General features: G+C 36.4%; 2 protein-coding genes across 8 annotated transcripts in view; one reads left to right on the top strand and one right to left on the bottom strand.

The window, feature by feature from the left end:
* Window positions 1–1,130: 1,130 nt before the first annotated feature.
* LOC6048889 (SET and MYND domain-containing protein 4) lies at window positions 1,131–7,396 on the top strand. The gene is made up of 5 exons (XM_001865699.2): window positions 1,131–1,547; window positions 5,411–5,606; window positions 5,666–6,232; window positions 6,295–6,447; window positions 6,504–7,396. The coding sequence occupies exons 1-5, from the start codon at window positions 1,238–1,240 to the stop codon at window positions 7,219–7,221; spliced, it is 1,944 nt and encodes a 647-aa protein (XP_001865734.2). The 5' UTR covers window positions 1,131–1,237; the 3' UTR covers window positions 7,222–7,396.
* A 4,044-nt stretch (window positions 7,397–11,440) lies between these two features.
* LOC6048886 (aquaporin AQPAe.a) overlaps window positions 11,441–25,202 on the bottom strand; it is a 115,103-nt gene continuing 101,341 nt past the window's right edge. For 6 of the 7 annotated variants that reach the window (XM_038253153.1, XM_038253152.1, XM_038253156.1 and 3 more), the window contains exons 5-8: window positions 19,927–20,136; window positions 19,777–19,857; window positions 13,105–13,170; window positions 11,441–12,901 (exon numbers count right to left, since the gene is read on the bottom strand). In XM_038253153.1, the coding sequence (XP_038109081.1) occupies window positions 12,851–12,901; window positions 13,105–13,170; window positions 19,777–19,857; window positions 19,927–20,136 (408 nt within the window). In that variant the 3' untranslated portion in view covers window positions 11,441–12,850. Of the gene's footprint in view, window positions 12,902–13,094; window positions 13,171–19,776; window positions 19,858–19,926; window positions 20,137–25,202 lie in introns of all 7 variants that reach the window. The other variant, XM_038253157.1, reaches the window with a different exon arrangement.

Genomic DNA, 25,202 nt, shown 5'->3' with positions numbered 1-25,202 from the left:
CTTACATAGAACATCCAATGTTCTAAACAGTTTCAAATTTTCAAATGTTTTTCTGATTAGGTTATATAATTTTGTATAGATATTTATAAAATTTAAATTTCCCGCGAGTCTTGACCAAATTTACGGGGAATCGAGAGGTCCAAAAATGGTCGATTTCCCGGGAATTCCCGCTCGTCAAACTTTTTAGTCTGTTTTTCATAACCAAACAAATATTTGGAGAAATCAACTAAGTTAACGCTTTATGAAAGCTGCCAATCAGTGCCAGTGTGCTGCGAGGCTGAAAAAAAGGAATGTTACTAGGCATATTGTCTCTTATTGCCTCATTGAGTTTCACAAATCTTCTTAGATCATCCAATGAATTTAAAAAAAAATGTGTTGAAATGCATATATGATTACAGTCACAGTAATTTTTGGTAAATTTCCAAATTGTAAACATCCCGTTAGTCTTTTAAATCACCACGAGTCTCCATCAAAACAATCAAAACCAACACAAGAAAATGATGACGCATGGCTTGACCGGCCAGAACTTTACCCTCCCCGTTTGAAAGCAAAGGTTAACGGACAGTCCGCCTGACCTGTCGAATATTTTCTGTGACGAATGCATGGCAGCTGCGCATTTCCATAAAAAAAAGCCAAAAATTCTCGTAAACATGCACACGCACTCAAAACTGGGTGGCGAAAAAGAAACATCACCGCAAGAACGAGCAATGTAAACACGAAATGAGCGATAAATAGCCGTCCACTTCTTCACGAGTGTTTTTTTGTTGTTGTTCGTGAAAATCGTGTTCATTTCGTGCTGGTTGCCAGATGTGGGAATCGAATCGCTCCACTAACTCGGGGTTGATGGTTCATCCGAAGGGAATGTGGCGTGAATGGCACGTGGCACGAGATTCGCAAACTTGTGGAAATATTTGAAAAGGGCTTAAGATGTTTTAGGGGATGTTGAAAAGGTTTTTGAAAGACTGAATCAGAATTGCACATTTAAAGAACTGGTTCAAAAAAGTATGCCACTTTGAAAAGTCTGCGAAATTGCGCGAAAAGTTGCGCGCGCACTTTGTTTTATATATTTGCACGCTGCTGCCGTTTGCTGTTCGAGTGCCCACATAAGATAACATTTAAAAATTGTGTTATAAATAGAAGGACAAAGAGTTGGAAGATGAAAAGATATCAAAATCGCGAATCCAATTTAATCTGTAGCGTGTTTTCAAAGTAGCCGGAAGTGAAAAGAGTGCGGGCGATGGAGTTCTGCGAGGAGCAAGGATTCTTCCACCAGGATTATGAGAACTTTCGTAGTGCCATCAGCGATGATGAGTTCCGTGGATTTTATCGGTGTAAAACCGATCATGAGCGAGTGCTGTTCGTGAACAAAGTGATTGCGGAACAATTTGGTGATTTGTGGCAATTTAAGCGCCAGTTTGACCTTGGCAAGAGCCTTCCGGAAGCGCTCGAGCACAAGGAGCAGGGCAATAAGGCTTTCCAGTACGAAAAGTGGTCCGCAGCGGTCAAATGTTACAACAAGGCGTGCCACCTGTTGCCGCAGGAAAACGGTAAGAAAACGGTTGTTATGAATGAACGAGCATAACCTTGAACAGATCTCGTCTCGGTGATACTTTTGGCACAAGTGTGAAGAAAAACTACAAGTCACACTCACACACAACATGTGACGGGGGAAATGGGAAAACATGTGGCTAGTGTTCGGTGAGCTGAGCCGATACTGACTCATGTGCTCGTGGTAGACTAGTTGGCGCGATCGGATCACCTGTTTGTATACAAACCTGTACGATTAGGTATATAGTTTACAGCGGAGCTTGTGATTTTGAGCGGCACATGTCGATGCACACATTTGAGACTGTTTCATTGGGAAATTGGAAAATGTCACCTTTCAAAATTGAGTTTCCTTTTATTGCTTTTATTTTGCTACAAAAAATAAATAAAAATAAAAGTGACAGTGTTTGCGTGCAACATGGAGTTAAACAAAAAAGTAAATTAATTTCTATTTGAAAATATTGCTTCAAACATTTTGATTACGATTTTGAAAGCAAAAAACAAGGCAGATATTTTTTTTTAAATAGATGAAGGGTAATAATTATTTATGTAAGTGTTCCAAAAGTTTTTTCCACACAACAACAATAATCAAAACATAAAATAAATTGCAGCCAATAATCGATTATCCGAATTCTCGATTATCCAATTGTTTGATTATCGGAAGATTTGTATGGGACTTAGAATACACTCAAACCCCGATGGTTTGACACCAACTGTTGTCAAACGAACGGGGTCACGTTTTAGTTTGACACCCCTTTTACACGGAGTTCACACACACTACTAAATGTTTGTTTTGATAGTGTGCGTGAGCGCCGTGTAAAAAGTGACAGTTCGTCACTTTTTAGTTTGACTTTGACCAACCCCAACTAAAAAAGTGTCAAACGGAAAAGTGACCAACCACCGCGGGTTGGGTTGAGTGTTATCGAATCATAAAGCCAAACTTTCATTCGTATTTATTCATTTTCTTCCTTATAACATCAAATTTGAGTTCTGAAAACCACTTTTAGTCAAATATGATTGGTTTATTACCTTTCGAATTACCAAATTATTTTTTCTCAATTTTTCATCACCGCCATCTTGGATTAAAAAAGTCTAATTCATTTTAGTGTGGTGGAGCTGAGGCTCGACAATCAAAAATAAGACGACAACAAAAAAAGTTTTTGTGATTCGATTATCCGAAGAATCGATTAGCAGAAGTAATTATTTTCCAAGGTCTTCAGATAAAGTATGCCATTAGGCTTATCCATAAAATTAATAATGTATACATTAGGGTGGCCCGACATGATCGATTTTTCAGAACAGGCATTTTCCGGTCCCATTTGGGCCCCCAAACAAGCCCCCAAAATTTGGGAGCGATTGGGTTTGACCCGGCTTTCCGCAAAGCGATTCAAATTTGTATAGTAATTTGTATGGGAAAACCCTCGTTTTTACATTTTAATTTTTATCATTTTCATTTTTTACTCAATTTAAAAACTAACACCGTAGAAGTATAGCCCAGAATGTCCTCTAAAAGTTTGCCGAAGAAAGTATGGTTCTATCTTGATTCTGAAAAAAGATACAGTGTTTTTAAAAGAGGCATTTCAAAATAAGTGCTGAAAATTATATTTCTTGCCAACACTGCCAGTACTTCGGTAGATATTTCGAAATCGTATTTTTTAACGTAATAAGGAAGCATGCTAGCAAAATGGTGTCTTACGAAAAGTTGTTGTAAGTGGCTTTTATTTAAAATTATTGACATGCAGGGCGACACACCTACAGGGTGTCAACCCAGCTCTAACTTCTACTGGTGACCTTTTAAAGCGTTGGTGTCTTAGGAAAAGTTGTAAAGCAACTCATACAAAAACAAAATTATATGGTTGGAAGACAGGGTGTCACATCTACAGGGTGTCAACCTATTTCTCGCTTCTATTTAAGACCTTTTTGATCACTGTAAAGTGGGCGAAAAGAAGCACAAATCGCCAAAAAACAAGGCCGGTCTTGCAAATTTGAAAATGAGGTCAATAATTTTTAAGTACAAGTTTTTTTTTTATAAAAATCACTATATAAAAAAATTTAACTCGTAGGAAAAATGTCGGTTCAAACTTCTGAATGGCTTAAAAAATGTTTGGTTTTGTCACCTAAAACATATAAAAAAAATCAAAGATTTAAAAAATACGGATTTTAGCAAAAAGTTTTTTTTGTGAAAAATGTTAGTTAAAAAATAACCAATTTTTCCGTTTTTTTCTGAATAGTCTTCATCAATTCCTACAACATTGCCCAAGACACCAAATCAATAAAAAAATCTTGAAAAGTTACAGATTTTCGTACCATTTATGTATGAACAGCTGCCAAAATTGTATAGATATTTGTACAAGAGAACCAATAACACAAAATGGCTTCTTTGGTGACAGGTAAGGCCTCCACAAAATTTGAGCCAAATCGGCCGATTTTGTAGCGATTTCTCCAATGTCCTGAACATTTTTACAGAAGAAATTCCATTATTCAGCTTCCTTTCATTTTATAGAGCAATTTACAGAAAAATACAACTTATCAGAAAGTTGGCAAACTAGCATCTTAACATTTTTACCGCAATCGATTCTCCAAATATTTTTTTTTTTGCAATAATGACTTTTAACGAATTTTTGTTCAGCCTCCTTTTGCGTGACAGGTCTAATTTGCGATTTGTACCCTTTTTCGCCCACTTTACAGTGATCAAAAAGGAATTAAATAGAAACGAGAAATGGGTTGACAACCTGTAGATGTGACACCCTGTCTTCCAATCATATCATTTTGTTTTTGTATGAGTTGCTTTACAACTTTTCCTAAGACACCAATGCTTTAAAAGGTCACCAGTAGAAGTTAGAGCTGGGTTGACACCCTGTAGGTGTAATTTATAACTTTTTTAGTGGTTTTTTCGATGAAAAATACGTTTTTTTCTTCAAGAATACCTAAAGAATATGATTCTGAGAATGAAAATTCCCAAGCTTTTACATGACTCGACTTGAAACGCAAATCAGTGTTGTAAAAAAAGTATTTTTCCCATGGCCCATGAAGTGTATCGTGGCTATTTCTTAACATAATGTTAATATTCCAAAGGTCACAACCTTCCCTTTACTAAACAATCGAATTCAGAAGGGAAAAGATCATCAGTTGTGTTGGTCCGAGCCGGGATTTGAACCCCGATCTATCGCTTACGAAGCGGAAGCGTTACCACTAGACTTTGTGGTTCTGACAAAGTGATCGTGGGCTGCCAGTTACTATTCGTGCAACTCAAAATAAATAATTTTTTTTTCATTTTCTTCAGTACACAGTTCCACATTTTGAAAGTCGATAACAATAACTGCTGAATGGAATCATTCTGAGAAACCAAGCGTCTCCATGGTTTTATACTAAGACAATGACATATAATGGAGGCGCATGGTGTCTTAGAACAATTCCATTTAAAACGACGTTCGAAAAAATAATAGCTAACATTATTTTTTCGAACGTGGTTATGTCGGTTTACAAGATTTATTTAAAAAGGAGAGCATAAACAATTCCCGTCTCCCAAATTCCCTATCCGGTGGAGATGGGAGCGGCCAGCAATGTATATGGCTGGCATGGTGTTGAGAAATCTGGTTCAGATTCAATTCCCGATTTTCAATTTCTAGGCAACTTGCAACTTGATTGTCTATGGATAATCATCGCATTATCAAGACGAAATTCAGTATTTAATCCACTAGAATCACCCTCTCCAAGCGAAGCAAATGTATTTAAGAAGTCTACTATGAACAATGTTGTGTACAGCATGGAAACAATGAAATAAACAATAACAATTTTTAATAATCGAAAATAGTTTTCTGATCACAACCTGGTATTTTAAATAAAATGTCTACACCTCTTTCAGATTTGGAGATGTCCCTCATAGTTGCGAACCGTTCAGCAGCACTGTTCCACTTGAACAAATACGAGCATGCTCTGCAAGACATCGAACTTGCTCTTGAGCTAAAATATCCCCAAGATATGCACTACAAGCTAATGGAACGGAAGGCTCGTTGTTATTTCGGCATGAAAGATTTGCCGAATGCGTTTGAATATTACACGTAAGTGCCATTTGCTTGAAACTGATAAGATTTGAATTAACTATTTCAAATCATTACAGGAAAACCTACGATTCGCTTCAGTATTCCAATCTGAGTCCGGAAAAGCGAGAAAAATGGATAAAGGACACCCAAAAGATGATCATCGACCTGGAGTTACGCATCGCCAACGTGAGAAAATACCTGGAACCGGTGAAAAATAGTTTGATGAAAAAATTTGAACCGTACGTGGACAAGTCGCTGTACTTTGACTGCACCGAAACGGAGGGCAGATTCGCCCGAACTAGGATCGATCTTAGACCGAACCACGTCCTGCTGAGGCAATTGCCACACGCAGCCGTCGTCACCGGGGAGTTTTGCGAAAGCCACTGCGATCACTGCTGTCGACGGGTTGAGATCCTGTTTAGCTGTCCGAGGTGTATGGATGTGATTTACTGCTCAAGTGAGTGCCAGAAGACTGCCCAGGAAAGCTATCATCGGTTCGAGTGCGGATTTTTGCCGTATCTGAAGAACTCTGGAGCGAATGTGGTGGCCATGCTGGCATTGAGGATCGTTACGCAAAAGTCGCTTGATTACTTTGTTGAAATTAAGGACGAGCTGGGCAGCTTGGGCAGTGAGGAGGTTGACAGGTCTGAAGGACTTTGGGATGCATGACTGGTTTTTTTTTTTTAAACTGTTTGAACCATTACAGATTACCAGTTGACGACTACCGAAGGATTTACAACTTTGTGACGCACAGTGAGGGTAGGGACACGGAAGAATCGCTAAAGTGGGCCTTCATGGCGGCGCTTCTGAATACCGTACTAAGTCTAGGTTATTTCTATAGATCAAGATATCTCGACAGGTATGGTATGACCAAATGATTCCACTTGTTCTTAACGATTTACCATACCCTTCCAGTTACATCGGAACTCTTTTGCTGCACAACCTGCAAGTCGTGACCTTTAACTCGCATGAAATATCCGAACTGCAGCGCAAATCGCCACGTGATACCGGAATTTCCGTGTGTATCGGGGCAGGTCTCTACCCAACTCTGGTCCTCTTCAACCACTCGTGCGATCCCGGCATAACTCGGTACTTTGTCGGCAGTGCCGTCTTCGTCCGTACGGTTCGGAACATTCCCGCAGGCTCGGTAGTAGCGGAAAACTATGGTCAGCTGTTTGTGCGGGCTCCACGCCACGAACGGCGAAAGTCGCTCAAGAAGTTGTACAAGTTTGATTGCTACTGCCAAGCTTGCTACGAGGATTGGCCAACCTTTTTCGACATGAACCCGTCGGTTGTGCGGTTCCGGTGCGCCGCAACGGAGGGATGCGAAAACGGACTAATTTACACCGAAAGATTGGACCAGAACGTGATGAAGTGTGAAAAGTGCAACGGGATTACCGATGTCAACAACAGCTTCCGCTCGTTGAAGGACACTTGCTTGCTGCAACGCTACCAGGAAGCGACTCAGCTGTATGAGCAGCGAGAGTACGAGCGGGCTTTGTCCAAGTACGCGGCCTTGATGACCTCGATGGATGAAGTACTGGTGAAGCCCTACCGGGAGTATCATCTATGCCAGCAGGGGATTCGGAGATGTTCGCTGGAGTTGGGCAATAAGCATACGGAGCGGGTTTGAGTTGAAAAAATTGAATGATAAGATGTCTTCTGGATGAATTTTAATAATTTTTATAGCAAACTGGAGCAAATAAAAGAAAAACTGAAAGTACTGAATACTCAATGCTTCTTCGCTTTATTGTTTTTCAGGATTGCATATAATTGAATAAAAAACCCAACTTACACTTCGTTTGGAAAACTTATATTTATATGTTCTACCTGTTTGGAAAAAATATCCTCAATTTTCGACAAAACAGCATTTGTTTGAAGTGATTATTTCAAAGCAAAGCAAACAGAATATTTCTTTTCCATTTAATTTAATTTAAATTCCAGCGGTAAAAAGAAACGTGCTTAAAGTTTTCACATTAATTTTTATTATTCAACGAAACAATTGGTTGAGTCGAAACTCAACAAACCTATCCCAACAGCATTGGGGCAACAACTGGAACAACCTTCAAAGCGACTCTTCCAATCGACTTGAGCACATCCAGAAATCCGTGAGCTTCTTCCGGGTTAACACCAGCCTCGATCAGGGCCTCCTGAAGCTTTGCCAAGTCCAGCGTTGATCCCTGCGGGGCAGCAGCTTGCTCGGCATAGGCCATGGCCAGCAGGGCAGCGAGGATGAGGACGAATTTCATCTTGAATGTTGTTGTGGAAAGGATTGCGATTGCGATCTGAACTCAAGTTCCGACTGATGATACGATATTTACCGCGGGGTTTTTATAAGAGAAAAATTGGAGATGTTTGTTTCGAAAAAGCGCAAATGGGATGAGAATTGCCAACATACCATGTTTGCTAAGCTGTGTTTATTTTCAAATCTGATTTAGGTATTTCCAAAATCTGACGTAGGACGTAGGAGACAGACAGACTACTCCTGTGTGCCAAACAGATGCGAATGCGGTAAACAGAGTGAAAAAAAAACATATTTTCAAACATTTATGAAACTAGCATTGCTAATGACTATCCAAGACTCGATCCAAGATCAAGTTCTGCCCCTTACTGCCCTTGGTGTTATTGTAGATTATTATATTTTCCATTAGACCTTTGGAAATGTTTGTACACGTTTTGTCCCAAGAAATAAGCAAAAGAATGAAATGTAATTAAAAAAAACTGTGCAAACTTTATCATCGAGTGTATATGGGTTAGTATTTTTTTTCTTGAATCAGGCCAAGTGGCTCAAAATACTGTAGGAACCAGTATGGCTTATCAAGCTAGGTTTAAATTCCAAGAGATGAAGCATTAAAAGCAGGAAATTCTAATACATCTACCAGTAAAAAATGATAAATCGCTACAATAATTTTAATTATTATTATTATACGATGTTGAAATTAACATCTTTTCTTCAATATTCAGGCCTCAAATTAGCAAGATTGCGACACATTGTATATTTTTTTCCCAAAATAAACAGCTATTTAAAATAAACACACCTATGCAAATAGAAAAAAAACGATTGATTTACGTATTATCTAGTTGCTTCTATTTCGATTCAGAAAAAAAAATCTCCAATTTTTCTCTTATAAAAACCCCGCGGTAAATATCGTATCATCAGTCGGAACTTGAGTTCAGATCGCAATCGCAATCCTTCCCATAACAACATTCAAGATGAAATTCGTCCTCATCCTCGCTGCCCTGCTGGCCATGGCCTATGCCGAACAAGCTGCTGCCCCGCAGGGATCGACGCTGGACTTGGCAAAGCTTCAGGAGGCCCTGATCGAGGCTGGTGTTAACCCGGAAGAAGCTCACGGATTTCTGGATGTGCTCAAGTCGATTGGAAGAGTCGCTTTGAAGGTGGTTCCAGTTGTTGCCCCAATGCTGTTGGGATAGGATTGTTGAGTTTCGACTCAAGCAATTGTTTCGTTGAATAATAAAGGTTAATGTGAAATTTGCTTTAAAAAAAACGTCAATTTAATCCAGGATTTAGTTAGTTGCATTTGTTACGAATTACACCGTGGAACACTGGTAGGGGAGAGTGGGGAGACTTGATCCCCGGGGAGACTTGATCCCAAGCCTGTATCTCGTCAGCATGTGCGTAAAACAATTAGCTTTGTTCTAGAAAGTTGTGCGAAATTGACTAAAACTCATTGTAGAAAACAAAGAAAAAAAATAAAAAATGTTTAGATTGAGTTACACACATTTTTCTAAAAAGTGCTGCAAAAAACTTCCAAAAGATCTTTTTTCTTTGTTTTGATAAGTATAGAAAACACTCAAAAATTATTCAAAAAAATATTTTTTATACATGAATTGTTTGATAAACATATCAACTCCAAAACCCTTACGCATTTGACTTTAAATTTATCGTCATATTATTTTTACAATCAATTGTTTAAAAAAGTGCGTTTAGGGAGACTTGATCCCTGCATTTTTACAGTAACTGGAATCAGCCTCAAGATTAAATAATTGGGCTGGGTTTTCGTACATAGTTTTCTTTAGTATAGTTGTACATAACTTACTGCAGTTTGAACCATTTTTCAAAAGTTTTGTAAACAAAAATTACCAGCTTTTGTAAACATGCTCAATTTTGGTCTAAAAAAGAAAATTTTATGTTTTTAAATATTTTGCATGCTAAACTTGTTATATTTTGAACACAAACGTACAGGTTTAATGTGAAATAGCTGTAACTTATAGAAAATTAAAAGTTTGGATAAATAAGAAACATTTTGCTTAAGATTTCTTCAAAATGTTGAAAGGGGGATCAAGTTACCCCCAACATTTTGAAAATGCCGGTTTAAAATATTTGTTTAAAACGCTTGGCATGATTCGAAGCGTTTATCTGATGAAATACCCTTATCAGCCAAACATAGTTGAATGTTTAAGCTTTCAATTCATGCAAAAAGATCATAGTTTTGTGAGAAATTGACAGAGTTATGTGCGATACAAAAAAAGGGGATCAAGTCTCCCCACTCTCCCCTATGCGCATTCAAGACGAGTCATGCAAAAGCATGGGGTGTTGAGTTAACAAAACCACATCTTTTTTGAACAAAAACTTGACTTTAACCACCTCAGTGATTGGTGACTTCCTCCTTAAGCCAATTGAAAAAGCTTTTACAGATTCTACATGGAGATTTTCAGAAAAGTGAAATTTTGACCATTTTCCGGACAAATTTCACCGGATTTTTTTCTGTAGGGTTGTTAAGCATTCCAAACTGAACCAAAAAACGCATTTGGTTGAATTTATTTTTCTGAAAAAATATGTTTGTTCTAAAAGCGTATTTCGGTTCAGTTTGGCTCTAAGCATGCCTACAGAAGAGAACCCTACAGAAAAAAATCCGGTGAAATTTGACCGAAAAATTGTCAAATTTTCACTTTTCTGAAAGTCTTCAAATAAAATCCGGGTTTCGTGCTAGGTAACTATTTTGACAGCTGGAAAACCCGCCTTATCTTACTAATCTACATACCTTGGTTTTAGCACAAGTCCAAATAATTTTTGGTAGCGTTGTCATATCTTCAATCTTTTGACGCTTTTGTCAGTACGTGGCAGCGTATAGAGTAATCTACGTGCGCATGTATTGCGTGTACGTACACGAAAAGAAAGTGGGGATACATTTTGTCCGGCCAGCAAAATCAAATGGTGCGCTAGTGTGCGTGCGCGAAACGTCATAAAGCTCTATTGTTTACGTGTGGTTTTTTTTTTAAAGGTCGTATGAAATACATACATAAATATTTTTCCAAATTATTTTTTTGTGAGTTTTCACTATCTTTTGCATAAATACTTGAGATGATTACAAGTATTAAGTAAATTTCTCCACATTTAACAATTATAATATCAAAATATTACAAGGTTAGCAATATATCAAAATACACTAAACTTAAAATGAAATAGATTCAATTTCCTTGAAACAACATAAATTTCGTTGGATTCTTCCTGACCGTTGGTTTAAACTAAATTGCGCTTTTAAAATACTAACTGAATTTCCGTCAAAAACATTTCAAACTATTTTTAATTGAACATCTAAAAGGTGATATGCCAACATTAAGAGCTCGATGGAATTAAATGCTAAATGACCTTTGCGCCTTTGGTTCGATTTTGACTTCACTCGCCTTGTATGTGGATGACATTCTAACTTAGCCGTGGATTTAAGAACACTTTGACAGCTACCATTTAGTTTAGCAAGATAAACAAAACAACTTTTGCAGCATTTATTGTGGGCATGTGGGTGTAACTATTTTTCAGCGAAGAAAAAGATCACACACGTCATAAATGGATTGTGATAGTTGTATGGAAAGCCATCAAAACATTCACCTAGATTTTTGTTTAAATATTCATATTTATTCAACATGTTTCTTTACAATAAAAGTGGTGTAAATTCCAATGTATATAATACATACAAGAATATACGGATGGGCATTTATATCAACCAATTTTTGCATAGTTTGCACCGCAGTTTATGACGAAAGATTAGAAACCGGATTAGCAGCAATTCCCGGTAAAGTTTGATCTTCATTTGGATTTGCAAATAAATACACCAGAGCAACAGTAACAGTGCACTATTAACTAATGTACATTATTATCGTGTGTGTGATTAATAGTGCCAGCTTCGAGGATGGAATTTGTAATTTGCATTTATTTTTTGCTCTTCGTTAAATCGAGATGCTGCTTGGGAGGGTGCTCTAAATTCATCTTGGATAACAATGCAAAAATATTTTTCTTTTTTTTGCGCCTGGGAGTGGGATGATTTAAATAGTGGAACAAACACATGATAATTAACAGATAACAGCATTGTTTGTTTGTTTCTTCTAATACTAACAGCGGTGCCATCGCCTGCTCTTTAGATCGAATCGTGGTGGTGTTTTGAGGAAATGGTGAAAATTACGTTTTTCTTTTGTTTCACAGATTTGGCTTAGGAATTTTGGAGGTTTAGTTCGACTCATAGGGTTAGTAAAAGTGAATGCGCATGCACAATATTGTGAAGAGATTAAGTCGATTAAATAAAATGCGATCAATTTCATGTTCAAACCCAGCACCTTGTTCAATAGAATACGAACTAACTAACATATACAGATAGAAAGGTTTGTGAGTTAGGTAGCGCATTATGTACAATTTCTTAAACATTTAAAAGCGGAAATTTTATTTCAAATGACAAAAAACAAAAGATCTGATGGTACTATTAGTATTCCCGCAAATTTGGATAAGACAATTTTAAGTAATAGATAAATATTTAGTTTTTAAGGCACCGAATAAATATTGAAGTATTTGTGAATAATTAGGAAAATATTGTTTTTCCCAATTTTTCACAATCACTTCTTTGTACAATATTCTTGGAGAAACTAAGCCAAAAGTATAGTGCGAAATTTTGTTTAAATATATGTAGTACCATTTGTGTTAAAATATTCATCTCTTTTTTGCTCGAATTTGGCTTTTTTGTTAAGGTGGAATTGAATCAAGCAACAGAACGGCTTGATGAACCGTTCAGTATCCTTTACTATTGTTCTTACTGTTGTTATTATCCCCCACAAAAATTTCAACGGACACGCAGATACAGATTTGTTAATTAGCACACACATTTCCAATAATGGCAGGATCGCTCGTCATTGCGTTCAATAACTTTGCGCGTGGCTGATGCTGTTGTTTGTTGGTTATTGTTTTGTTATTACATTAGATAACTTATGGTATTATCAGATACTAAGTATGTGGGGGTGGGGCTAGCCTGCGACTATATGTACTGAACGTCGTTAGTCACTTGGCCTACTTTGTTAGTGTTCATCTAAAAGTAAGAACAAGAGGGGAAAACATGGAAGGTTGTGTGTTAGTAGATGTGGTTTAACTTGACACGCTGCTGTGGGGAAGAAGAATGTTGAATGAATGAGCTTATGGTACAACGATACTATGAGATTGAATTTTGAAAGATTGTTTTGGGTTTGTTTTTTAAAAATCGTAAGAACCAGATTCCTCGTCACCTTTTCTTACTTTGAAGAACAGACGATAGATAGCACCGGCAATAATGCCACCGACAATTGGGCCAACCCAGTACACCTGAAAAGAAAACGAAACTTGTAATTATTACAATCAAATATTACTTTTAGATAATATACTGGTAACAGGGGTGATTTCGAAGTGTTTTTTTTAAACATAATTAGGAAAACTCTTAAAATTTATTGGTAGGTCAAATTTCACAGTAAATGTCAAAACATTTGAATTAAGATGGCAAGAAACATTCATATTTCCTTGAATAAAAACTTACTTTCTAACACTAAGGAGTTTTTTTTATCAATAAAAGTGAATAGAAATTGTGTGGCCTACCACAGTACAACTTAGAAAAAATGGCATAACTTACACGTTTGAATAAAAACGAACTGAAATCCTATCAATGTTATCCCAGTTTAAGGCATTCAAATAGGGTACCAAAATTTTCATTTTTAAATTTCGTGTTTTTGCCTTCCTCACTGAGGTAAGGCTATAATCCTGCTCTAAAATTGAACTTTTTATTTAAAGCTCGAAAACCCACCTTGATGTATACATATCGACTCAGAATCGAAAACTGAACAAATGTCTGTGTGTATGTGTGTGTGTATGTGTGTGTGTATGTGACCAATAATGTCACGCAGTATTCTCAGCCCTGGCTGAACCGATTTTGACCAAACCAGTCGCATTCGACTTGGTTTAGGGTCCCATACGGTGCTATTGAATTGTTTGAAGTTTCGATAAGTAGTTCAAAAGTTATGTATAAAAATGTGTTTTCGCATATTTTCGGAAGTTGAATAAATTGCAGTAAACTGAACCAAACATCATCATGTTATACATCGTTAGTTAGGTAATTGAAAGACCTTTCCAACGAGTCTAAAACATTGAAAATCTGGCAACCCTGTCTTGAGTTATAACCACTTAAGTGATATTTATGTACTCTTTTGTAGCCGGATCTCACTTAAATGCATGTAAACAATGTCCGGATCCATCATCCGACCCATCGTTAGTTAGGTAATCAAAAGACCTTTCCAACGAGTCTAAAACATTGAAGATCTGGCAACCCTGTCTCGAGTTATAACCACTTAAGTGATATTGATGTACTTTTTTTGTAGCCGGAACTCACTTAAATGCATGTAAACAATGTCTGGATCCATCATCTGACCCATCGTTGGTTAGGTAATCGAAAGACCTTTCCAACGAGTCCAAAACATTGATAATCTGGCAACCCTGTCTTGAGTTATACCCACTTAAGTGATATTTATGTACTTTTTTGTAGCCGGATCTCACTTAAATGCATGTAAACAATGTCCGGATCCATCATCCGACCCATTGTTGGTTAGGTAATCAAAAGACCTTTCCAACGAATCTAAATCATTGAAGATTTGGCAACCCTGACTCGAGTTATAACCACTTAAGTGATATTTATGTACTTTTTTGTAGCCGGAACTCACTTAAATACATATAAACAATGTCCGGATCCACCATCTGACCCATCGTTAGTTAGGTAATCGAAAGACCTTTCCAACGAGTCTAAAACATTGCAGATCTGGCAACCCTGTCTCGAGTTCTGACCACTTAAGTGATATTTATGTACTTTTTTTGTAGCTGGATCTCACTTAAATGTATGTAAAAAATGTCCGGATCCATCATTCGACCAATCGTTGGTTAGGTAATCGAAAGACCCTTCCAACGAGTCTAAAACATTGCAGATCTGGCAACCTTGTCTCGAGTTCTGATCATTTAAGTGATATTTATGTACTTTTTTTGTAGCCGGATCTCATATAAATGTATGTAAACAATGTCCGGATCCATCATCCGACCCATCGTTTGTAAGGTTATCGAAAGACCTTTCTAATGAATCTAAAACTTTGACGATCTGGCTACCCTGTCTTGAGCTATGACCACTTAAGTGACATTTATTTACTTTTTTGTAGCCGGATCTCACTTAAATGTATGTAAACAATGTCCGGATCCACCATCCAACCCATCGTTGGTTAAGTAATCGAAAGACCCTTCCAACGAGTCTAAAACATTGAAGATCTGGCAACCCTGTCTCATGCTATGACCACTTAAGATGCGACTTATGAGCCCTTGAGTGACATGTGTGTTTTTTGTATTCCGGAACTTAACGAAATCAGACGAAAATTGTGTCCAAACCCATCATATCACATATCACCCATTGTTGGAAAAGGGTGAGGAAGGCACCAACCACATAGGTGGATTAAGTTAGTTTTTTTTGTAAATTTGATGAGTTATTTTTTAGAACGTAACAATTTTCTACAAAGTTGTAGAGCAGGCAAAAAAAAAACAAACGTATAAAAGGCCATTATCATGCTGAACTTTCCGAAAAAATACATTCTAAAGTATATGATTGAATTTAATTGAAGCTTCTTTTAACCAATCTTTCGTGCGCGAAAGAGGATAGCCATCCTTCGGTTTTTTTCTCTTTATGAGCATCCAAAGATTTTTTTGATGAAGAATCTTCCATCGCTCAATAGAAAAGGACTCAGTTGTTGTGACGGACGAAATATTCTGATATTTTGGTGCAAAAATCATTTAATGATATGTAGTTGCTTCTAACACTCATTTACAACACTGCTTTCAATCAATATCAATTACTGCCTTAGTGTTTTTTCCGTTAAGGGTACACAGTAGGATGTAACAAAATCACATTTTTTTGCGGGCATTTCAGGAGATGATCCCCTAGGTGTACTGAGTCAGAATCCCAAATATGAGCCCGATTAGTTGCGACAGGAGCGGCGCTCCGGCTTCAAAGTTTCAATGAGATTTTACCCGTAAAATCGCAAAAAAGTTTTTTTTTATTTTCAAATCATTGTACAAGCAGTACTAAATATCAAATCTCTTCGCAGTCTTGGGCAAAGTTGTACCCTGGAGCACAAACTATAAGCTCTTGAAATTTTTGAAAAATTTAAAAATCGTTGGAGGACTCAAAAATGGCAAAAACCAAAATGCACGGATTTTACGGGTTAAATCCCATTTAAACTTTGATGCCGGAGCGCCAGGTCCTGTCGCAACCAATCGGGCTCATATTTGGGATTCTGACTCAGTACACCTAGGGGATCATCTCTTGAAATGCCCGCAAAAAAGTGTGATTTTGTTAAATCCTAGTACACAGCAACCAAGGAAGTTGTTTCCTTCTTATTCTAAAATTGTTAAAGTTACGGACCCAATCCTAAAATAATTTAATCATAAATGTTAAAATTTTTGTTTTAAAACTCTATGAAAATAGTAGCTTAGGGGATGAAGCAAAAATTAGTTCCTTAATTCCCGTATTTTGAAGATAGTAAAGTGTCTGCATAAAAAATCTGGGTGCAAAGGTCTGGTTGATGTGCACCGTTTAATTGTTTAATTGTTACGAACATTTTCTGCTATAAAATAAAGCAGAAACTTGGGAGAATTGGAACTACAGTTTGAATTGGGAGAGCAGTTTTTTGAATCGATTAAAAGCATCAAATTTTGGATTACCTTTCATTATTTTATAGCTCTGAATCTGCTATAATTAAAAAATCAAAACATTAAAAATATGACAAAAACATGACTAAAACAGCTGTACCAATTTGTCCTATTCACTCCATACGGACGGACCATTAGGTTATGGTACCATTAGGTTAAAAAAAGGGTTGACGCATTAGGGTATAATATGGTTGTATGGATAAAAATAAAGTTATCCAAATTTAGTGAGCACAGCACTTTTTCAGTTCCTTTTGGGGTTCTAAACAACTCCACAAAAATTGGGACCGATTGGTTTAGTCCTCACTTAGCGCAAAGCGATTCAATTTCCATATAAATTTTTATGAAGAAAACAATTTTTTTGGATTTTGATATTTATCAAAGCCTGGAATGCAATGCAACCTTCCAGAAGAGAGTATGGTGCTTGCTCCTTAAAAAAGATACAGCGTGTTCAAAACTCGTTTAAAACGTGTTTTTTTGCTCGAAAATCACGTTTTAGACTAGATTTGAGCTGGGTGATGAATAGAGAGAATCCGTAACGTGATTTTCGAATGTTCCCACTTTGTTTACATCTACAAAGTAGGGGGCTGTTCAAGCACAAGCATGACTGGTAAATGAGCTCTTTTATTATTAGTGGTACATATGTGTTTTATTTTGTCTAGTCTTCTAATTTTTTTTTGCTGGAAAATTGTGTGTGTTTTCAAGTTTTGTTTGGTTTGAAAAGGTTTTTTTACGGGTGACGAAGAACTGCGGCGAGAGTGTCATTCTGCGATGTCGCAGATAAATTCCCTGGCTAATTTTGGAATCTTACAGCTCTTCCTGTTCCAGCAACAAAACATCACTAATTTTAGCGAAGATTTTTACAAACCCAGTTGGTTTTCAAACAGAATCAAATAATTAAGAAGCTTCTGCATGGATACAACCGCATCGTCTCCATAAACAACTTCCATTCATAATTTAAAAAAAATGACGATCTCGCCTTCAACTTTCTTAAAATTTGTTGACTTCAACTTCAGGTCCTCAAAAGCCACTGCACGTTTTTCATTCTTGCAAAAAAACAATGTTCAATGATCGATAACAATACTCCCTAGTTTTGGGGTTCCGCTTTGACAGTTCAAAATTGAGGCCGTTTTGCAATCCACTATTCAGCACCCAGGATTTGAGGACGCTGTATCTTCTTTCAGGAGCAAGCTAGCACCATACTCTCTTCGGCAAAGTTGTAGAGCATATTCCAGTGCATCCGAGTATGAGTCCGGTTTTGATATAGCATGAGACGTGGATTTGATAAATGTCAAAATAAAAAAAAAATCCCCATACAAATTTATATGGAAAATTTAATCGCTTTGCACAAAGTGAGGATTAAACAAATCGGTCCCAAACTTTGGGGAGTTGTTTAGAACCCCAAAAGGAATTGAAAAAGTGCTGTGCTGGAAAATCGATTTTGATATTACACCCTATTGACGCATGACGAAATTTAATGAATAGTTTTTTTTCAATAACCCTATTTTTTTCTTTTGCGAAATAGTCATGAAGTCCCGAGCATGGGTAAATAACAAGGGAAATGCGTAATAATACCTTTCTCTGGTATCAATACCAAATTTTGGTATTCTTGGACCCTTTAAAATTTGTCTTAAGGATTATGCAAGAGTAAAATGTGGTATCATACCCATTTAAGGTATTGTTTTGATATTGCAAAATTGCAGAATTTGTCAATGATCGAACACCACATTCTGGTATTCTTTTGGTATTACAGTATTTTATCAAATTCCTCTGCAACTATGGGAAAATTTTGACCAATTTTGACAAAATAATTGATTTTGCGCTATAATGATGTCTCAAAGCGAATGCTTTCATTCAAAACCGGAAATTTCAAACTTGATTTTAAACATTTTTGATATACCCCCTATAGAAATGACTTGAAATTGTGGAAAATATTCTAAGTCAGGATGGCACATTTTGGTATTATTTTGGTATTAAAGTGTTTTATCAAATTCCTCTGAAACTATGGGAAAATTTTGACCAATTTTGACAAATAATTAATTTTGCGCTAAAATGATGTCTCAAAGCGAATGCTTTCATTCAAAACCGGAAATTTCAAACTTGATTTTAAACATTTTTGATATACCCCCTACAGAAATGACTTGAAATTGTGGAAAATTTTCTAAGTCAGGATGGCACATTTTGGTATTATTTGAATATTGAAAGGTTTCATTAATTTTCTCTGAAACTATCGGAAATTTGTTAAAAAAAATTTACGAGTTAATTAATTTTGCGCTTAAATGACTTGAAACCCAAAAATGTTAAAGATGATTTTAAAAATTAGTGTGATATACCCACTAATATTTATTTCAAAAACGTTGAAATATCTCTAAGTCGGGATAACCAAATACTTTTAAAAACGAGTCAATCGACAGATTAATGAATTTTGGTGAATTTCAATTCAGTTTCATTTTAATAATACTTATTTTTCAATCTTGTTATTTTTCAGAAGCTTCAAGAACTTCAAGCACAGGCCGTTCATCAATGACAAATGCATTCGGTGTGGTGAAGAATATCACTAATAACAACATGGAATCATCAGGTGAGTAGATTTGGCTGTTGCATATGAATAATTTCCGTTTTTCACTAACTGCAACTGCTGCACTAAAAATGGTATGAAAATACCAAATTTTGGTATTACTTGTTCAAATACCAGCGACCATAATGTGCTCTTAGTTGCCCAGTAATAGATGGTAAAATACCAGGAAATCATACCAAAATCATGTATGTGAAAGACCACAGAAATACCAAAATATGATTTTCCAAGGGCGCGGGAATACCTAAAAATAAAACCATGGCAATACCAAGTTTTGGTATTCAAGCAATGTTCAAAAATCCAGAAGACCTCAACTTGGCATTGAAATGGTTTTATTTTGAGGTATTATTTTACCCTTGGAATAACATGGTTTGGTATTGTTGTGCCCTTCCACATACAAGACTTTGGTATGATTTTATGGTATTTTACCATCTATTACTGGGCAACCAAGGGCACATTTTGGTCGCTGTTATTTGCCCAAGTAATACCAAAATTTGGTATTCCCGTGTTATTTACCCCTGCTCGGGGTTTCAATATTATTTATTCCAATTATCCAATCGTATTGAAGCATTTAGAAACATCCAGTTACGTAAAATACAGTCAATCATTCATAAACTGTGCCAACTTACCCACTGGTCGGTCCAGTTACCCATCACAACGGCCGGTCCGAAGGAACGAGCCGGGTTCATGCTGGCACCGGTGTATCGAATCTGTAACGGGACATTCCGTATTAAATCTTTTCAAAAATCATCTAAATTACACCCCAACTATCATCATACCGCACTCAGATGTCCGGCAGTGATGGACAGTCCGATGGCCAGCGGGGCCGAACCCTTGATGTCGGAACGACGATTGTCACAGACGCCATGAACCACGAACACAAGGATGAAGGTGATGAGGGCCTCGATCAGGACGCCCTGGCCGGTGCTCATGCGAGGGTCAATGCCGGTGACGCCCAGCCCACCGATGACGTCTGCCGGGGTGGCTGCCTGGAGAAATAGAAAGAAAAAAAATGAAAAAAGATAACAGAACAGGTGAGTAGGTGATAGTGATTACTGCAGGCAGTTGCCGCTGCCGGGCTGCACGTATGGGACACGCAAAAAGAGATTACAACCGGCAATAATGTCGGGGACTGCGGAAAACTGATTTCAGCTGCACGACAACTCGCCGCTCGAGAAGGTCATAAATGCGGTAATTTATAAACTTGAGTTTGTTTTTTTTTTGTTGTTGACAGAAGGACTAAGATAGAATCAAATTGCGAATACAATGAAAACTGTTTTATGATAGAGACATTTAGTTGTGAACTGATTCATACGGGTTAAAATCAAGGGAAATTCTATGAATCTCAAAAACGATTTTCAAGAATTTAAGGGTAGTTGGTTTTTTATGTAAAAAGATCTGTTTGGGATTAAATCTTTAAATATTGCACTCATATTATTCAAATGGTTCGACAATCTACGTCTTACTACAATATTTGCAACCAACTCACGCGCATCTGTCGCTAATTTTATAATTTAATATCACTCCTCATAAAATAGAATGAAAAACATTCAACGAACGTGCCAATTATCTCCGACATTACCATGGCTAGGATCCAAGGGACACGTACGGGCAGTTTAGTCGTCCGGGTATAGATATTAATCACCGACGTCCGTTAGCTTAACCAGAACCAGAACCACGGACGCGGCTCAGAACTTATCATCATGTGTCATGTCAGAGAAATGAGCAATTAAAAATTCATAGAATCGCGATCATCCCGCCGTGAGTGCATGTCAAAGAGTAAAACTTGTTTTGAGTAGCGTTCTTAGCTAGATGCACAATTATATCAGCAAGTCAGTTCTTGTACTACATGTGTACCACACTCTGCATTCTCTACGCTGACATTTGGTACGTCTCTTTCGACAGGTTGTTGTTGTTGATTTTGCTGAACGCAATTGTCCCGTTGCAACACACTGACTGCGACTACCTCATGGGGCTGACATGAATTTCAAAGTGCACACAAAAGGGTGACTGACGAGCGTACCAAACCTAAAAGTCGCACATTTTTGTTCATGTTCATAATAGAATGTGTATGTGACAGACACCAATTGTCGAGCATATCGGTGTCACCAAGTGACAATTTTTTTTCTAAAGGGTGAATTTGAGATAAAAGAAACTTTTTTTTGCGCGACCCAGTCAAGGATGATTGTCACAATCAGTTGTCATGGTGTATTGAAAAGGGGAATTCTGTTTGTTTTGTTGCTGCTGGTGAATGGTAGGGGAACAGTATCTAATTCCAGCGTGCCTCTATTGTTGTCATATCAGCACTTTGACATTCAATTACAGCTCTTAAAAGCGTTTTCAACTGAATTCGAGTGATAAATAGCTTAATAAAATGTGAGCAAGCAAGTTTCTATCAACAGTTTTGCAAAATTAGTTGTTTAAATAGTGAAAATCAGCCAATTGGATGGAGTTCGGAGCGAGTGCTTAACCTGCCAAACATACGAGAATTTCCCCTAGTGTGTATTTGTCACATTTGAACTGTGTCAGCATAGTTTAGGCTTTTGATCAACTTTAAGCTTGAATGATTGAATTATTTCATCTGTAGATTTGGAAAAAGTACAATAATAATTGAAATATTTTTTTATTATACTTTCTATTTAATGAAACAATTTTCTTTCGAGCTTGTTCTCTTGATTCCTGATTCCTGATTTTTGACTCGTTGAGATTCGTTGAGATTCGTTGAAATTCGTTGAGATTAGTTGAGATTCGTTAAGATTCGTTGAGATTCGTTTTCAGTTTTCGTTTTCGTTTTCGTTTTCGTTTTCAAAGTAGGTTTCCTGGAATACGAACTACAAACTTGTAAGGTTTTGAAAAATGCAAAAAATGTTAAGAGGCTCAAAACTGGCTAATACCAAAACGCCCGGTTTTACGGGTTAATTCCCATTACAACTTCAAAGTAAAAGCGCCAAGTCCTCTCGCAACCAATCAAGCTCAACACATACTCCTCCATATCTGTATTAGGTTTATTTGCAAAACAAATTGTGAATTGATTTATTACATAATAAAACTGAATTTAATTGAATTTATTTTAAACAGTCACACTTAGTTCAATAAATTTTGTTAAAATATATGGAGTTTAGTAAATAAATAATTACAAATTTGAAAAAAGTCATAAAAAGGGCTTTTATAATGAAAAATATAAAATTATATATGCTTGTTGCATACATAAAAAATAATAATTCACTGTTAGGGGAGAGTGGGGAGACTTGATCCCATTTTTTTTGAATCGCACATAACTCTGTCAATTTTTCACAAAACTATGATCTTTTTGCATGAATTGAAAGCTTAAACATTCAACTATGTTTGGCTGATAAGGGTATTTAATCAGAAAAACTCTTCAAATAATGCCAAGCGTTTTAAAATAATATTTTAACCCGGCATTTTCAAAATTTTGGGGTAATTTGATCCCTCTTTCAACATTTTGAAGAAATCTTAAGCAAAATGTTTCTTTTTCATTCAAACTTTTAATTTTCTATAAGTTACAGCAATTTCACATAAAACCTGTACGTTTGTGTTCAAAATATAACAAGTTTAGCATGCAAAATATTTAAAAACTTAAAATTATCTTTTTTAGACCAAAATTGAGCATGTTTACAAAAGCTGGTAATTTTTGTTCACAAAACTTTTGAAAAATGGTTCAAACTGAAGTAAGTTATGTACAACTATTCTGAAGGAAACTATGTACAAAAACCCAGCCCAATTATTTAATCATGAGGCTGATTCCAGTGACTGTAAAAATGCAGGGATCAAGTCTCCCTAAACGCACTTTTTTAAACAATTAATTGTAAAAATAGTATGACAATAAATTTAACGTCAAATGCGTAAGGGTTTTGGAGTTGATATGTTTATCAAACAATTCATGTATATAAAATAGTTTTTTTAAATAATTTTTGAGTGTTTTCTATACTTATCAAAACAAATAAAAAAGATCTCCTGGAAGTTTTTTGCAGCACTTCTTAGAAAAATTTGTGTAACTCAATCTAAACATTTTTTTATTTTTTTTCTTTGTTTTCTACAATGAGTTTTAGTCAATTTCGCACAACTTTCTAGAACAAAGCTAATTGTTTTACCCACATGCTGACGAGATACAGGCTTGGGATCAAGTGTCCCCGGGGATCAAGTCTCCCCACTCTCCCCTATACATGCTCCAAAAATCCATACTTATAACAAAAAAACTAATTTAAACTGTTCGTAGCGTAAAATTGTCCAAAGAATTTGATGACGCAGTACGTTTTCCGATTTGAACTCAATTTTATTGAGAAAGACATGACACTTTGAGGGTATCAAAATCTTCCTATTTATCAATGTATTCCTTATAAAAGTTTAAACAAATTGTTGAAAACTGCTTCATGAATTATGAGTTGCATACCATTCCGTGCGTATTTAAATGTTACTCTTCATTTTTAGAAAAATCTCAAACCTATGAATGTCAATCTGGTTTACAGTACGTTAGGATTCGTTGAGATTACTTGCAATTCTCTGAAATTTGTTGAAACTCTTCGAGATTTTAATAGTTTCCATGACATTATCCAGGATAATCCTGAAGTATCATTACAAATTTCATGAGTATTTTATAGATTTGTTGATGTACAGTATGTAAAAAAAGTATTTACACCCCTTGGGCGCTATGCACATTTTGTGATGTGAAAATTTAAAGTTTTACAGAAACCTACTACGTTCTGTTAAGAAACTCATGCCGAACATTTTGCTACAAAAAGCTCATGAAAAGATGATTTCTATAAAAAATTATATAACAAATACTATTACAGAAATAAAAAAAAGGTACAAAAAAAAGTGTACACCTTTCGAAAAATTAACATAAATAAAGTTATTTGTTGACAAATCACCATAAATCCAGTCTCCCAACTCCAAATAGGCATCCTTGACTGATTAAAAAAATAATTTGGATTGAATATAACGTTTACTAAATACTTAGTATACAAGTTTATATAACTCTGGAAATTCTTTATAAAACTTTTCTAAACTTAATTTTGCAAACTTTCAATTTATCTAAAAGTCAATATATGACCATAGAATTGCTAAATAAACATTCTGGAGTGGGTATAACACCGTTTTGGGGGTCTTTGTATCGATAGAATAGATTTTTCGTTGGAATTTCGTACCAACCCGGAATTACGTCGGAAAATCCGCCAGCATCCGAAAAGGTCTACGATTCACAAGTCAACCTATGCGGCATCGAAAAGGTCATAAAATTTCCGATCTTTTGATACCCATATATCTATGTTTTCTATAAAACCCACGTTTTTGAATACCTGGGCAAAAAGTATGTTTGTTTGTACATTGTGATTTATTTAGATTCATGTTCATCGAGATTCCCAAAAAATTATTAAAAATCTATGAATTGTTGATATGCTTGATTTTACTTATTCATCGTTTGTTTATATTGCTAGAATTCTCAATTCAGGACAGCTTCTTCAGAAAACTCCAATCACAAAACTTTAGAGCCATATGAAGCATCACAAGTTATGAGTCCATACCGCAAATAGATCAACAAAACAATAGAATGCCAGTCACATAGAACAACACCAGTAATTGCACCGTTCAATCATTCCGGAGTGGCACGTACATCACAAATTCCTCAAAGTGCCCGTCGCTTCAGATCAACACATCCTTCCTTATCACCCGTCACAAAGGTATTGTTTGTTTGTCCGCTGCTCCAAGTCACCATCCATCACGTACGATCCGTTGACGTCCATTTGCGGAAAGTATTTATGGTTTTGTATAGATGACATGCCGGTGGAATGCCAGCCAAGCTCAATGGAAGATCGATGGTGTCCAAAAATCGGAAACGGTTCGATATTGATATTCTATTGGTAGCATTTTATCAACTCGATCGGAAGTTTCTAAAACAGGATTTCTTGAATACCTCAACACCACTCTTTGATGACATAAAACTACAGCTGCCACATTATCACGCTCAGTCAATCGAGTGAGGAATGGCATGGATTCCAGCAGAAGAGAGCTGCAACCGTACCTTGGCCTTTCGGAAGGA

This window comes from Culex quinquefasciatus, chromosome 2 (assembly GCF_015732765.1).
Source record: "Culex quinquefasciatus strain JHB chromosome 2, VPISU_Cqui_1.0_pri_paternal, whole genome shotgun sequence".
Taxonomy (NCBI): Eukaryota; Metazoa; Arthropoda; class Insecta; order Diptera; family Culicidae; genus Culex; species Culex quinquefasciatus.
Note: the sequence above shows the minus strand (reverse complement) of the source record. Positions and strands in the feature narration are given on the sequence as shown.